This window comes from Panthera uncia, chromosome F2, assembly GCF_023721935.1.
Source record: "Panthera uncia isolate 11264 chromosome F2, Puncia_PCG_1.0, whole genome shotgun sequence".
NCBI lineage: Eukaryota > Metazoa > Chordata > Mammalia > Carnivora > Felidae > Panthera > Panthera uncia.
The window spans coordinates 38246959-38261860 of NC_064812.1; the positions used below are offsets into that span (position 1 = coordinate 38246959).

The 14902-nt window shown below is 37.6% G+C and overlaps 1 protein-coding gene across 1 annotated transcript in view; it reads left to right on the forward strand.

Moving 5' to 3' along the window:
* STK3 (serine/threonine kinase 3) overlaps positions 1–14902 on the forward strand; it is a 195137-nt gene that overhangs the window by 99863 nt on the left and 80372 nt on the right. The window contains 1 exon segment of the mRNA XM_049632679.1: positions 9188–9380. Within this exon segment, the coding sequence (XP_049488636.1) occupies positions 9188–9380 (193 nt within the window).

Consider the following 14902-nt stretch of genomic DNA (forward strand, 5'->3'; position numbering starts at 1 on the left):
ACAGGGAGAAAAGTGAAAGATTCCTGCCATAGTTTTCCCCAGTTTTATGTCCATTCCCTTGAAGTTGCACCTTACATGCCTTGTTGATTTCTTATTTGACCCTTTTACCACAAATTGATTATTAGATTTCAATGCCTTCATCATGTGAGAAAGTGGCAAATTCCATTAAGTCATTTTTTGGTTATAAATAATTGGCATTATTTATTTTATCTTCTCCATCTTTTCAAATTAGAACCTTTCACACTTTTCTCGAGTCAGTTTCATCTCTTTAGGTTCAGAGTATTGGAGTTATTTTGATAATTTGACCAGAAAGTTTACATAATCTATTGATTCTTTCAGGATTTCTTTCAGATTCGACTTGTGATTCCTGTTTCTGTAAACCTTTTAGTATAGGCTGTGATTACCTCAAATCTGGATTTCAGTAATAACCTTCTGACCCCAGGTTCTCTTTCTCCAGTCTTGTCCTCCATTCAATCTTGCGTCTTCAAGGTTCCGGTCAGTCCTCTGCCGACCAACCTATTCCATTTCTCAGTGTTGAGAGCACTCTGTAAACTGTAGGTCATTTGTTAATGCAGTCAGAATGACTTAATGCCTTCCCTTCTAGACAGAATTATTTCTACTTTTGTGCTTGTTTTTTCCAGTCTAAAATGCCACTGTATACTCTTTACTAATTTTTATCCTAGAAATTTTTGTCTTAGAAAGATGCAGCTTTCTAAGTTGACTAATTTAATTTTAAGGGAGAAGGGAGTCTTACTTCCGGTGTTTGTTGTTTCTACCCATTCTCGATAGCTTGTTCATTCATTACTTATCTTTTGGATTGTGAGCTCAACTCTAGCTGGGTTTTATTTCTGAGAATGATTATTTCTGGGTTGATGATTGAGTTTGAGTCCCTGTCCAGGGTGGATATTTTTGTTTGTTTCCATCAGGCACCCCAGGTACTTCCATAGTGGGACTGCATTAGGCTAATTTCTCAGCATGAAGTTCCCCACACCTTGTGGGTAACGTTAGAAAGCCAAAACCCATAACTATACCTTCTAAAAGAAAGCCCCACCACCACCCACTTCCCATCTTTGCATAAAGCCGAAGTGAGACAAACAAGTTTGCATGTCTTCTCTGCCTTTGAGTACATTTTTTCTTGTTCACCCTTTCACTGAGGATGTAGGCTTTCAAGATCCCCATCTTTATGCAGGGGTTTCAGTTCTACTGTGGAGAGAACCCAAAGACTTGTCGCTTGTTTCCTTTATCCACTAAAATGGATACCCTATTACCACCCCACCCCCATCATCTTATGCCCCTAAGGCAGCCCCTGAGGTCAGATTTAGATTATTCTCACTGTTTCCCAGCTCTGTTTGGGGCCCTTGGGGATTTCCTTTAGTGTCTCAAGAGTTCAGTTATGCATTTATAGTATGTTTGTTACATTTATTATTTGCTGTTTTAGTGTCATCCCTGATTAGCACCTCTAAGAGGTTTGAAAGATATCCAGACCACTATAATATTGCAACTGTTTATATAATTGGCTCATTTATATATTTTACACGTTCACTTTTTTCCTAAAAAGTAGTTTGGAAAAAAAATAAAAGTAAATTTTGTATGCTGTAGCAGAATGTATCCTCAGTGGAATTCTCTAGTTGAATCAAAACCATTAAGATCACTGCTGTATGCTGATAATGTGGTGTTATGTAATTGTACTAGCAGTAAAGATGTATTTAATATTTCAAGAAGGGAAATAAAATAGAGTATTTCCAATTAGAAAAACACGTATTTAAGGAATAGTCTATCTCATCAATGTTACAAATGGCAAATGCTTTCTAATGTGTTTATGTGAACATCTTTAATATCAAAGAGTAGCTGAATATTTAGAAAATCCTTTAAAGTAGTAGATCTTGCATATGTCGGGATACCTAACGCAAAATCTGATTATTTCTCAGACTGTTACAGCATAAATCTATCTTAACAATGGAGTAGGATTTCCTAATAATGTTTTCAAATATTTGTATTCCATGTGGATTTTATGATTCATAACCTGGATTATCATCAGTACTCTGTTTTGCATTCCTGGCACATGATGACCACTGATTGAAATGCTATTGTATTCCTTACTGGAATTGGCTGCTTTCTACAGTGGAGAAGCATCTGTTCCACAGACCTTTTTCTATAAAGTATCAACATGTTTTTCTTCTGCTTTTCTTTTGTGAGGAATAACAAAATATATATAAATGAAGTGTGACTTTGGAAAAACATTTTAACTGTTTTATTGTAAAAATGTTAAAAGCACCAAATGGAATTTTAATAATAATCTAAAATACCAGGAATAATTTCAGAGTTAATGATTTTTTAAAAGTAAAAAGTATTGCCGAAAAGTTTTTACCACCATCACCACATTATTAGTGTTCGAGTCTTCAAATTTCATAGAAACTGGTTCTCATTCCATCTGTACTTTATTAATTACTGTTTGGGTGCCACCCTCCCATTAGCGAATTGGGTCCTCATTCTTTTTTTTGCATTGCTATTTTATTTACTGTCAATTTGTAAATTAGATTAGCATCCTTTAGCAATGTGACTATGTCAGTGAAGATAATATGCTATAAGAGCAACCGCTTCCAAACTTGATTTATTGTTTTTATAATTGTATAGATTGTCTGGGCCAGTTGTGTGAATCCAGAAGTGCAGCCCTCATTATTGTAGATTCAAATCTAATATGGATATAGGAAGACTAAGAGTATTGTTGCCCGTCACCCAAATGTTATGTTAATTGTCACAGCACTGAACCTTACAAGGATGAGAGACAAATGACTCACACATATAAAAATAGATGCAGTGTTTTGGGAATTAAACTGGTTGCAAACATGATAAAATAAGGTACTAAACTAGCAGTTGATTTTTTAAAAGAACTGATAGAAAATCAGTTGTTTCCTTTCTTCCTTAGTCGGGTCTACTAGAAAGAGTAATTCCAGGGTTTTTTTTATTAACTTTTGGACCAAGTACAAATCAGTTTATTTATGTGTATGTCAGTTTCTTTATCTTTTAGCAAAAATGAGACATGCTCCCGCTAACCACTATTAAATTCAGCTAGACCTGAGAAATGCTGTAAATAATTGTAAAGCTTTATAAAATTGAAAGTCAGATCTTGGGCTTCAGAATCAGAATGACCTAGTTAGAATCCTTATTCCTCTACTTATTTGTTGTATGACCTTAGACAAATTATTAAACTCACTTGAATTTCAGGTTCATTGTTTGCAAAGTGGGGTTAATAATATCTCACAGAATGAATAAGAGGATTAAATGGGAATAGCCTACAAAAAGTTTTTAGCGTAAGTTCTTCTACTCATTGGTAACTATTTTTATGACTATTTAAAAAATGATCAACTAATAATTCTAGTTAATAGCATTATTTTCCCTCTCAGTTTCTTCAGTTGCCATTCTATATTTTATTTAAAAATATTTTTTTAACATTTATTCATTTTTAAGAGACAGAGAGAGACAGAGCATGAGCAGGGAAGGGGCAGAGAGAGGGAGACAGAATCCGAAGCAGGCTCCAGGCTCGGAGCTGTCAGCACAGAGCCTGACACGGGGCTCGAACTCACGAACTGCAAGATCATGACCTGAGCCAAAGTCGGATGCTCAACTGACTGAGCCACCCAGGCGCCCCAGCCATTCTGTACTTTAAAATAGTAAGTTAAATGAAATTCTCCCGTAGAACCTTGTATAACATTGTCCTCAGTTCTGTGCTTTGGCACTACCTCATAATAAGGGCTTTAACATTAGTTTAATAGATTATATAGTAAGAACAGGCTTTGTGCTGGATGCCAGGAATAGAACTGTTAACAAGATTTGGTTACTGTACTTAACAGGTTTTAGAATCTAATGGGAGATTTGGACAAGTCAAGTATATAGATAATTACAGTATTGCATAATAAGCATATGAGTGGCATAAGCATAAGGTGCTCTGACAGTACAGAATATGGCACTTAATTCAGTCTTGGGGTGTCTGAGCTGAGAAGGGATGTCTGAGTGTGGCTTTGCTATAAAAAGAAGCTGTAATATAAAGCAGTCACCCAAATTTGTATGTATTTGTTACATACATAGTATGTATCCTTTTGACCTAATTTAAGGGCAGCCTCCTCTGCGAGGCTTTCATTTGTTAGAGGCAGAGGTAGAGGTCACTTTTCTCATTGGTACTTAACAAATCGCCTGGTAATTTATCCCTCACACGTCAGTCAGTTTCTCTTAGACATCAGACTCCTTAAAAAACCAAAATGGAGCAGAATTTTTCTTATTTATCTTTGTATCTCCAATGCCTGGTCTACTCCTTGATATATTACAAATTTACAATAAATCCTTGCTGAATGAATTAACAAGTGAAAATATAAATTGATCCATTTATTAAATAAGTTCTTATTAAGTACCTATTGTGTGATAGGTGTTCTAAGCATTGGAGATTCATCGATGAAAAAGAAGCCTCTGCCTTCATCAAACCTACATTCTAGTGGTAGAGAAGCCAAGTAGAGGCTATGAAGAATACAGAAGGATAAAAGATTGATGGAGATGTTGCTTTCAGCTTGGTGGTCAGAAAAAGCCTCACTAAGGTGGTGACATCTAAGTAGAGACTTGAGTTAAGTAAAGAATAAAGCTGTCTTGTGGAAGAGCATTCCAGGTTGAAAGATCAGCCAATTTAAAGGCTCGAGGAGGAACATGCTTAGAATGCTCAAGAAACAGCCAAGGATGGAACTTGGTGAGTGAGAAGGAATGTGATAGGAGATAGGATTGGCAGATATTACTGAACCAGATCACATTTGGCTGATAAAGATTCTGGATTTTATTCTAAGTGTGATAGGAGGCCAAGAGCAGGGTTTTGAGCAGGAGAGTAACATGAAATGATTGATTTATCTTTTGAAAGGATCAATCTGCCTTTGAGAGACTAAAGTGGGCAAGAGTGGGAACAGAGAAAACTATGCAGAGGCCATTTTTTAATGGTTTTTAACAGCTTATAATTTTTAACAGTTTATATACATAGTTTACATGTATAGTTTATAATTTTTAAATCATACAGTATAATTGTACTGTTTTTAATAGTACAAATAAGAGAAGATGGTGGGTTTCACGAGAATGGACCAAATGATTTGTGTGGACTCTTTGGGAATAGGCGCTGGTGACATAAGCTGTTAAATTTGTAAGCCTGTACCTCTAACTTAAGCATTCAAGTGGATCAAAATTTAAATGTAAGTAAGATACATGCATTTAGTGGAGTAATAGACTAAGAAATATAAGATCTAGCTTCTTACTCCCACTTTGCTTTTAAATAGATATGTGTCCTTAGGGATGTCTCTTGCTTTCTATGAATCTCATTTTTTTCATAAATAAAATGAGGGGTTGAATTGTTAAAGGCTCATGATTTTATAGTTCTGTGTAAAGTAAATATGTAATGAATGCTTACTGTATATGGAATACCAAATGAAACACTGGAGTAGATTCGGAGGTACTGTAAGGTATTCTTATCTGTAAGATACTTATATTTCTAAAGGATTTTACAAAGCAGTTATTCACAATATGAGATCATAAATTTAAATGCAAAAGTGTGTGATGCAGCTTATAAATTCTATAGAAGTTTAGAAAAGAGGATAATTAATAAGGACTAAATTAGCCATGAAGGTAGTAGATACTTGATCTGGGACTATAGGATTTAGTTAGAATGGACAGAGAGGAAAGAGCATTCTGAGTGGAGAAGAAGACGTGAACAAAGAAAGAACAGGTCTTAATGAGCATAGCGTGACATGGGTTTATAGCAGCTGGAGACTCAGTTAAGGTTAGCCTGAGTAAAATGGAGGATATTTGGACAATGGGAAAATAGGATTGGCCAGATAAAATAGGATAACATAGAAGACATTAAAATGAGGCAGAAGTGTTTAGCTTTTAAGGCAGGCAAGAACTATGGTCATTAGAGATTTCAGTAGGATATTATGGTACAATTGTTTTTAAGAAAGATTCGTATGGTATATGGGCTTTGAAGAAAGTGTGAAACTACTTTGTTCTAGTAATATGTAGGCATTTTGCATGTTTTTTCTCATTTAATCATCATAACTCCAATGAAAGAAACTAAAGTTTAGAGAGTTTAAATTGTTTACCTAGAGGTCTTATGTCTCTTAAGTGATTCAAGCCAGGAATCTGTCTGATTCTAGAAGGTCAGGGTGGGAGAGACTGTTTAGTCAGGGAGCTTTTCTTGCATTCACCCAAGTATGAGGCAATCAGGAATTTACTCAGTAACAGTTGATATACAGAACTCTGTTGATATAGAGAATCAAAGACAGAATGAACCTAAGAAGACCTGTTGATTTTTTACTCTTGGGTAGCTAATGCAGATTATTGTGCTTTGTAGTGGTCGTTGTTGGGGATGGAGGCAGACAGGAGAGACTAAAGAGGTAGATGAGATGATATCTGATTTGGGATTGTCGAGTTTTAAACGTCGTTAAGCATTTAAGTAATAAGTTCAGGAAGATTTCGGGATTTGGGAATCTTCAACATGTTAGATAGTCGAAGCATAAGAATGACGAAGTCATCTAAAAGAGAAGCTGAGAATAAACTGAGGGTTGATGGGGGGTGGTAGGGAGGGGAAAGTGGGTGATGGGCACTGAGGAGGGCACCTGTTGGGATGAGCACTGGGTGTTGTATGGAAACCGATTTGACAATAAATTTCATATTAAATAATAAATAAATAAATAAATAAATGAGAACCTTGTGAAAGAAGCACAAAAGACTTTGAGAGATATGCTGAATTTATCATGCAGGTTCAGGAAGAGGAAGGGCCATCAAACAGCTGAGAACTATACAGATGTTCCTATTCTCTGTATTCGCATTTGACCTCTGTCAGAATTAGGTTTTGCTTGTTTCTACCTAAAGTGGAATGTATGTAAATGAATTTCACAGTATGTATCAAGTTTTTCCAAGTAGCATTTTGTCTGGTTTCTCAAACAGAATTTGTTAGTTTATTTTTATGGCCCAATTTCAGTTTATCTTTTGACGAACATTCTAAAGAGCAGTTTTTGGTTCATATTTATATTACTGATTTGATCTTTCTGTGAATTTGCATTTAAAAACTAATGGCTATGATAGAACAATGAAAACACAGGCAGCAAAAGAAAACAGATAACTTTGACTTTATCAAAATTAAAAATGTGTGCATCAAAGGAACCATCGAGAAAGTGAAAAGGCAACCTACAAAATGGGGAGAAATACTTGGAAATCATGTATCTGCTAAGGGGTTAATATCTAGAATATACAATGATCTCCTGCAACTCAACAACAAAAAACAACCTATATCAAAAATGGGCAAAGGACTTAAATAGACATTTCTCTAGAGAAGATATATGAATGGTCAGTAAGCACATGAAAAGATGCTCAGCATCATTAGGGAAATGCAAATCAAACTACAGTGAGATACCACATATCCACTAGGATGGCTGTTATCAAAAAAACTAGAAAATAACAAGTCTTGGTGAGAATGTGGAGAAAATGGAACTTTGTGCACTGTTGGTGAGAACGTAAAATGGTGTAACAACTGGGAGAAACAATTTGGTGGTTTCTCAAAAATTAAAAAAAGAATTACCATATGATGTAGAATTGCACTTCTAGGTTTATACCCAAAATAATTGAGAGCAGGGACTCAAATAGATACTTGTACACCAGTGTTCATTGCAGCATTATTTATAATAACCAAAAGGTGTAAATAGCTTAATGTTCATCAACGAATGAATGGATAAACAAATGTGGTGTGTATATATATATAAATGGAATATCATTCAGTCTTGAAAAGGAATGAAATTCTGACACATGCTACCACATGGATGAACCTTGAAAACATCCCAAGTGAAATAAGCCAGACACAAAAGGCCATATATTGTTTGATTCTGTTATATGAGGTACCTAGAATAGACAAATTCATAGTAACAGAGAGGAGAAGAGAGGTTGCTGGAGATTGGGAAAAGGGGAGAATGAGGAGTTATTTTTTAATGGGCACAGGGTTTCTGTTTGGGATAATGAAAAAGTTCTGCAAATGGCTATTAGTGATGATTGCATAATACTGTGAATGTACTTAATGCCTCAGAAATATGCACTGAAAGTTATTAACATGTTAAATTTTATGTATATTTATCACAGTTTTAACAAGAAAAAAGCTAATGGCCTTTGTATGAAGTTTTGTAAACATGACTGTTAGAATAGTGCCAACATGTTCTGTCTTTAATGTGCTGTCTCATATTTTTTTGGTCACTGTATTCTTTGTTTTGCATGTGTTGGTAATTTACCTATCTTAATCCTTATTTTAAAAATAGCTAGGGGCGCCTGGGTGAGTCAGTCGGTTGAGCATCTAACTTCGGCTCAGGTCATGATCTCGCGGTCTGTGAGTTCAGCCCCGCGTCGGGCTCTGTGCTGACAGCTCCGAGCCTGGAGCCTGTTTCGGATTCTGTGTCTCCCTCTCTCTCTGCCCCTCCCCCGCTCGTGCTCTGTCTCTCTGTCAAAAATAAATAAACATTTTTAAAAAATTAAAAAAAAATAGCTAGCAGCCTTCTATTTCATCAAATAGAAATTCTGTTGCTTGAGATTTAATTACCTATAAAACTGTAGATTATTTTGGATAACTTGGGCTCTTATGATAACATTTGTATGTATGTCTGTATATTAAAATTAGCTATATTAGTATTTTCATTATTTAAAGTGATATTGATATCATATTAAATATATCAAATTAATTATATTACTATAATGTATGATAAATTAATATTATTAAATATATCAGATATATTAATATTACATTAAATTAACGTTATATTAAATTATTTTGAAATATAGTAATAACATTAAGAGGGAGATGGGCAAAATGGGTGAAAGGGAGTGGGAGCTACAGGTTTTCAGTTATGGAGTAAATAAGTCATGGAGATGAAAGGTGTGGCATAGAGAATATAGCCAACGGTAGGGTGATAGTGCTGTGTGGTGACAGACAGCAGCTACACTTGTGGTGAGCATAGCATAATAGATAGAGATGTTAGATCGCTATGTTGTGCACTTGAAACTAATGTAACATTGTGTATCAACTGTACTTCAATTAAAAAATATCATATGCTTGTCATATTGTGAAGAATTAAGAAATCTGGCCGTTTTAGAAAAGTCTTCCTTCACTGCAGTATTTTGCTTGCAGGATGAAGATGAGCTGGACTCCCACACCATGGTGAAGACTAGTTCAGAAAGTGTGGGCACGATGAAGGCCACGAGCACGATGAGTGAAGGGGCCCAGACCATGATTGAACATAACAGCACCATGTTAGAATCTGACCTGGGGACCATGGTTATAAACAGTGAAGACGAAGAAGAAGAAGATGGGACTATGAAAAGTATGTGGCTTTTTCCCAATGAATATTAATTTTCTATCTTCTATAGAAGTAGACTTCCTATTGAAACTAGGATACATTTTGTCTTTTTATAGCCAGTTGTGGAAAATTTTGTTTCCGGGCATAATTTAGCGGTAAGGAGAGTATGGCATAAGTAAATTTTAAAAAATTTAATATGGCAGAAATCAGCACATCTTTAACTTAGGGTTATGGAACTTTTTCTGTTAAAAGATACTAACCCATAGCTTAATTTAATTTGTAAAGTATTTTAGAGATAAAAATATAGTGTTCCTGGGGCACCTCAGTGGCTCGGTCGGTTGAGCCTCTGACTTCAGCTCAGGTCATGATCTCGTGGCTCGTGAGTTCAAGCCCCGCATCAGGCTTTGTGCTGACAGCTCAGAGCCTGGAGCCTGTTTTGGCTTCTGTGCCTCCGTTTGTCTCTGCCCCTTCCCTGCTCATGCTCTGTTTCTGTCTCTCTCTCTCAGAAATAAATAAACATTAAAAAAAAAAAAAAAAAAAAAAAGGATAACGTTCCTAACATTTACCTTCTCAGTAAAAAAGTGAACATAAAATTCTGTTCCAATAAATACAACATAATATTATTTCATGTTGTCTGAATTATCAGTTAAGCCACAGATGACAGAGGATGCAAGGTAAGAGAAGAAACAAGGTCTTGGTTGGGAAAAGAAGAAACATTGGAAAGAAGGATCAAGAGACGGGCTTACTCATGCCGAAAATTCAGTTCAGTGCATATTTACTGCTGCTTGTCATGTGTGAGGCACAGTGCCAGGCATGCTGCAGGGGCTAAAATGACGATTAAGACATTCTCTCTGATCTCCATTGCTTACAGAGTGATGAAGACAGAGATACTTTTGCAGGCTAGCATTTCTTTTTGTACCTTTTAAGATTGCAGTTAACAGGGTAGGACATTGTGATTTCACAGTTATAGGCAAAAGCAGATTAATTACCTCTTGATACCTACTGACCCTCCTCTTCCCCCTCCTACCCTGGTCATGTGTGGTCAATGTCAAAATCTAAGCACTAGGCTGTTTTCCACTGCACAGCACTGCTTCTGAATGGCACAAAAGCAGTAATACATGATATCTTGCATTATGGAGCCTAGAAAGTTATAAATATTCAAGTGATTTGCTACTATTGTAACGTGGAAATAGGCAGCAGTTTTCTCTGTGACATGTCTGTTTTCTTTTTGCATACCCCTTTCTTTTTGCTACTCCCCCCGTGAGGCTGCTTGGTGAGTCTTATTACCTCATGGCTTCAAGCCATTTGTTCACTGCTCTTGCTTTCTTCACATTTCCTGGTACATATAGCACATTATGGTTGTATTCTTTGAGAGGGAGGGTCATGAAGCACAAAATGCAAGCAGATTGCCACATAGTTAATCCTGGGTGGGAGTTGGGAAAGGGATATGAATTTTTTTTAAATCTCCCACAACTGGTGAGTCTCCTGAGCCTTTGCCCTGGAAAGCAGCCTACAAATTGTATTCGTGGCTAGGCTTCTGACTGCAGGAGGCCTTCTGCATCCATACCATGCTTACCCAACTGTGTCGGATGGTCTTGTAGCCTCCAAAGTGGTAGGATACAAGTTAAGTGCCTTGCAGATTAAAAAGACCCTATGATAAGACAGTTTACAACATATTACCCCTCAGCATGTAGTATGGCTTTTCCACAGCTGGTAAAATTTCTTTTAGTAAAACTGTATAATCCTTAGCAGACCAGTTAGGTGATCATTGAGCGCTTCGCTGCATCTTCTGGAGAGCTACTGAGCTCCCTACAAAACTGCATAAACAACTTTTTCTGTGCAGTCACAGAGTTGAACATGAGTATTTAAGCAGTGGTTATTAAAAATGAGTTTTTATAGCATCTAATTCATGTTGGATTATATTTCAAGGAAGGGCTCTGTGATGATGATTTATCAGACGGCATGCATTAAATTATCAGTGCAGATTTCCACATACTTTTTGTAGCAAGTTTTAGCTTTGACAGCCACAGAAACCACTCAGTATATAATTTTATGTCCTAAGTATGATTTTGTTAGGCCATAGACGTTTTACTGAAAGCTCATTTTTAAGTTGAGCAGATAGCAGCTTATATACTTGCAGTTGTTTATGTGCTTTAGCAAATCTTAAATCCCATGAGCCAACTTTCCATGTAATTTAAGTTTCTGCAATTTAGACATCATTCTAGAATGTGGGACTTACGTGTTCCCAAAAGTCTAATCAAGTGATGTTGGTGTAACCCGCAGGGTTTGTCATCCTGTAGTATAGCAATAAAGAATATAAAGAAGTTATTGAGGCAGAACTTACTTTTCCTGAAACCACATAATTAGTTTTGGGTTGTTGTTTTTTTTTTTTTTTTAATGATCTAAATCTTCTTTAAAATGTCTTAGATTAGTTGGTTTGAGCTCTCAGGTTATGTCATGTCAAAGCCCCATTTGCTAATGTGTCTTCAGCATTTTTGTTCCCCAAACACATCATAGCAATATATTATTTTTAATTTTCTAAGATGTCTAGAATGTTATATTGTGTGCTGAAGATCCTGATTTCCATAATCTTTCCTGTTGGAGTTTCAAATGAGTTGCCATATTCTTGTCAGCTTAAGTTATGTTTGCATATTCTTTTATACCTTTATTCATGAAGCTAGAATTTATGGATTTGTTTTCCTTACTTCTGAAAGATGTGGTGGTATGACTATAGGAAGCAAAATTATTAAAAGATCTCTTGAAAGTAAGTAGAGAATAGTGACAAAAAATATTTAAAATTTGATCTGTTTTTAAATGGGCATGGGGCACCTGGGTGGCTCAGTTGGTTAAGTGTTAGACTTTCAGCTCAGGTCATGATCTCATGGTTCATGGGTTCAAGCCCCACGTCGGACTCTGCGTTGACGGTGCAGAGCCTGCTTGGGATTCCCCCTCTCCCTCTCTCTGCCCCTCCCCCTGCTGACTCTCTGTCTGTCTCAAAATAAATACATAAACTTTAAAAAAATAATAAAATAGGCATAAGGGCATGTTCCCAGAAGAACTCTCCAAACCCGTTTTCAGTGATGATGGCATTCCTCTCACCCTCCCTCTCCCATCACTCCCACTCACATCTCCCTGGGGCCTCCTCATAACCCACAGGATGTCCAGGCTTCAGCTTGGTAACCAAGGTCTTTCACAATCTGGCACCAGCCAGTATTTATCCCTGGGTCTCTCCTTCTTCATATATTGTACTTTATCCAGTTGGACTTATGAATGTTTGACAGTAGGTGCAAAGCAGGTTGGTTGTCATTAAGGGAATAAACATTTGGCACTTTCCATCCTGAAATAGTAGATTAGGACCAGGTCAAGAATCCGTTGTCATCAAATTTATGAGATACCAGAGATTATATCCTTGGGAGTGATTGTGGGAGAGTGATTGTTTCAGGAAAGAGAAAGACTGGGGCCTTTTACCATGTTCAGCTTAGATCTATTACAGCTCAGTTTCTGTGGTGGAACTTTCTGGTCTCACAGAGCTGGGGCTGGATTGGTAGCTTTAGTTGCCCAGAGAGGAAACTGTCTCTGTAGGTATCTGAGGAAGAGCCACATTTTCCAGTCAGTTTAGAGATTATGTTTTATAGCTTTAGCTACTTGGTTATTCATATCCTTAACTTTTTTGCCCTATTCTCTTTCTCTTCTGCCCCTCCTGACAAAATGTGACTGTGGATCAGTGTCTTTGTCCATATTCTGGGCATCTTCACCATGGCTGCTGAGTGCTGATGGAAGCAATCTCAGATCTATGTAGGTGGATCACCAGTTCAGGGCCTTCAGAACTTTCCTGGAGCCCGTGTTTCTCTGCCTCAGCTCTTTCTCCTGCAAAGTGGCTATTTTAGACCTTCACTAAGTCTCTTCCTGCCACCTCTCCTCTCAGTTTCAATAGGTGACCTTGCTTTCTGCTTCATAGAAAAGAAAAATTAAACGTTATCATTTAAGAATATAGAAGGACTATACAGATGTTTTAAGCATAGACTTTGGAATAAGATAGAAAATTTAGAGTCGTCCTTAACTTCTCTCTCTTTCTCACCCCTCTCTGAATTCACATCATCTCGAGTTCTGCCTCCTGAATATCTCTGCCCTCTTCCCACCATCTCTGCTGGCATTTCCCTAGTGTAGATCCTCATAGTCTCTCACATGAAAGGCTTCCTAATTGATCCCCTGCCTCCATCCTTAGCACCCCCCCTCCTCACCGATCCAGCATCCCTCTCTTCTGCTTATGGCTCTCCAGCAACTCCCCATTGCTCTCACTTAAAGCCCAACATGGATTAAAGGGCAGTAGACACTCTGGTGTCTGCTCACCTTTCTATTTTGTGGCTCATTATTCCCTGTCCAGCCTTCTTCCAGCTCCTCAGCTTTTAGAATGCTCTTTCATACCTTTGGGCTTTTGCACTGCACAGCCCCTCTGTTTGGACTGCTGATTCCTTGGCTACTCCATATTCATCCTCTCAGGCTCAGTCAAGGGGCTGCTTCCCTCACTGACCCAGCTGGGGGATGGTGCCCCTCCCATAGGCTGCCAGCTCACTTCATGCTGTTCCTCGGAATAGCATCTGTCACACCGTATTGTAATTGCTTGTTTCTGTGTGATTATCTCTTTACTCCACTGTATTCCCAGTGCTTAAGGCAGTATCCAGCACAATAGTAGAAATTCATCAAATCTTTTCTGACCAAATGATGTGGTGTACTGAGAAGACCATGGGACTTAAAGTCAGACCACGTTTAACTGTGTTCATCTTTTCTGAGCTTCAGTGATGTATATTTGTTTTTCTGGTCTTTTGTGGATATGTGTTTGTGTGTGAGTGCAGATTAACTTAGGTACATATATCAAGCACCTAGCAGAGTAGGTCACCAATAAGAAATAATCTCCATCTGTTCCTCTGTCAGTTTGGCCTTCCAGCAGCTTGGGAAACTGGACCCCTGCTTCCTGCACGGTGAGGGAGGCCTGGGCTTCCCGGGACTGCACATGTTGAGCCAGTGAGCAGTGAGCCAGTCCTTTTCCTTCCCAGGGCAAACTCTTGCTCCCACCCTCCCCTCCTTCCTCTAAGACCTCACTCCATTTCTAGTTATTCAGTAAGATAGCCAGAAGGGGTGCTATGGGGAATAATGACCCCCAAAATGAACAGGGTAGCACAGACATAAATATGAACAATTTGAATGGCAAGATGAGGAGATGGGAAGGGATCACGCAGTTGATCTGAGGATCTGCAAGTAGAGGTATGATCGATAATGTGTGTTGAGATAACTTTCAAGTGAGAGAACTATGTTCCACTGTTCGTGAAATTTGATGTCTCTTTGAGAAAAATGAAAAATGCATGAAAGCGTCACGAGACACGAAAGAGTAAATTTAAATTTTACTGTAAATTTTATTTTCAGAAAAGAGAAAAAAGGGTGGATTTCTCAAATTATAGCTGTCATTAGTGGAGGGTCTGGCATAGGCCATTGTTGTGCTCAGGACTCTGCATATATGATCTTACTGACCCCTCACAAGGACCCTGTAG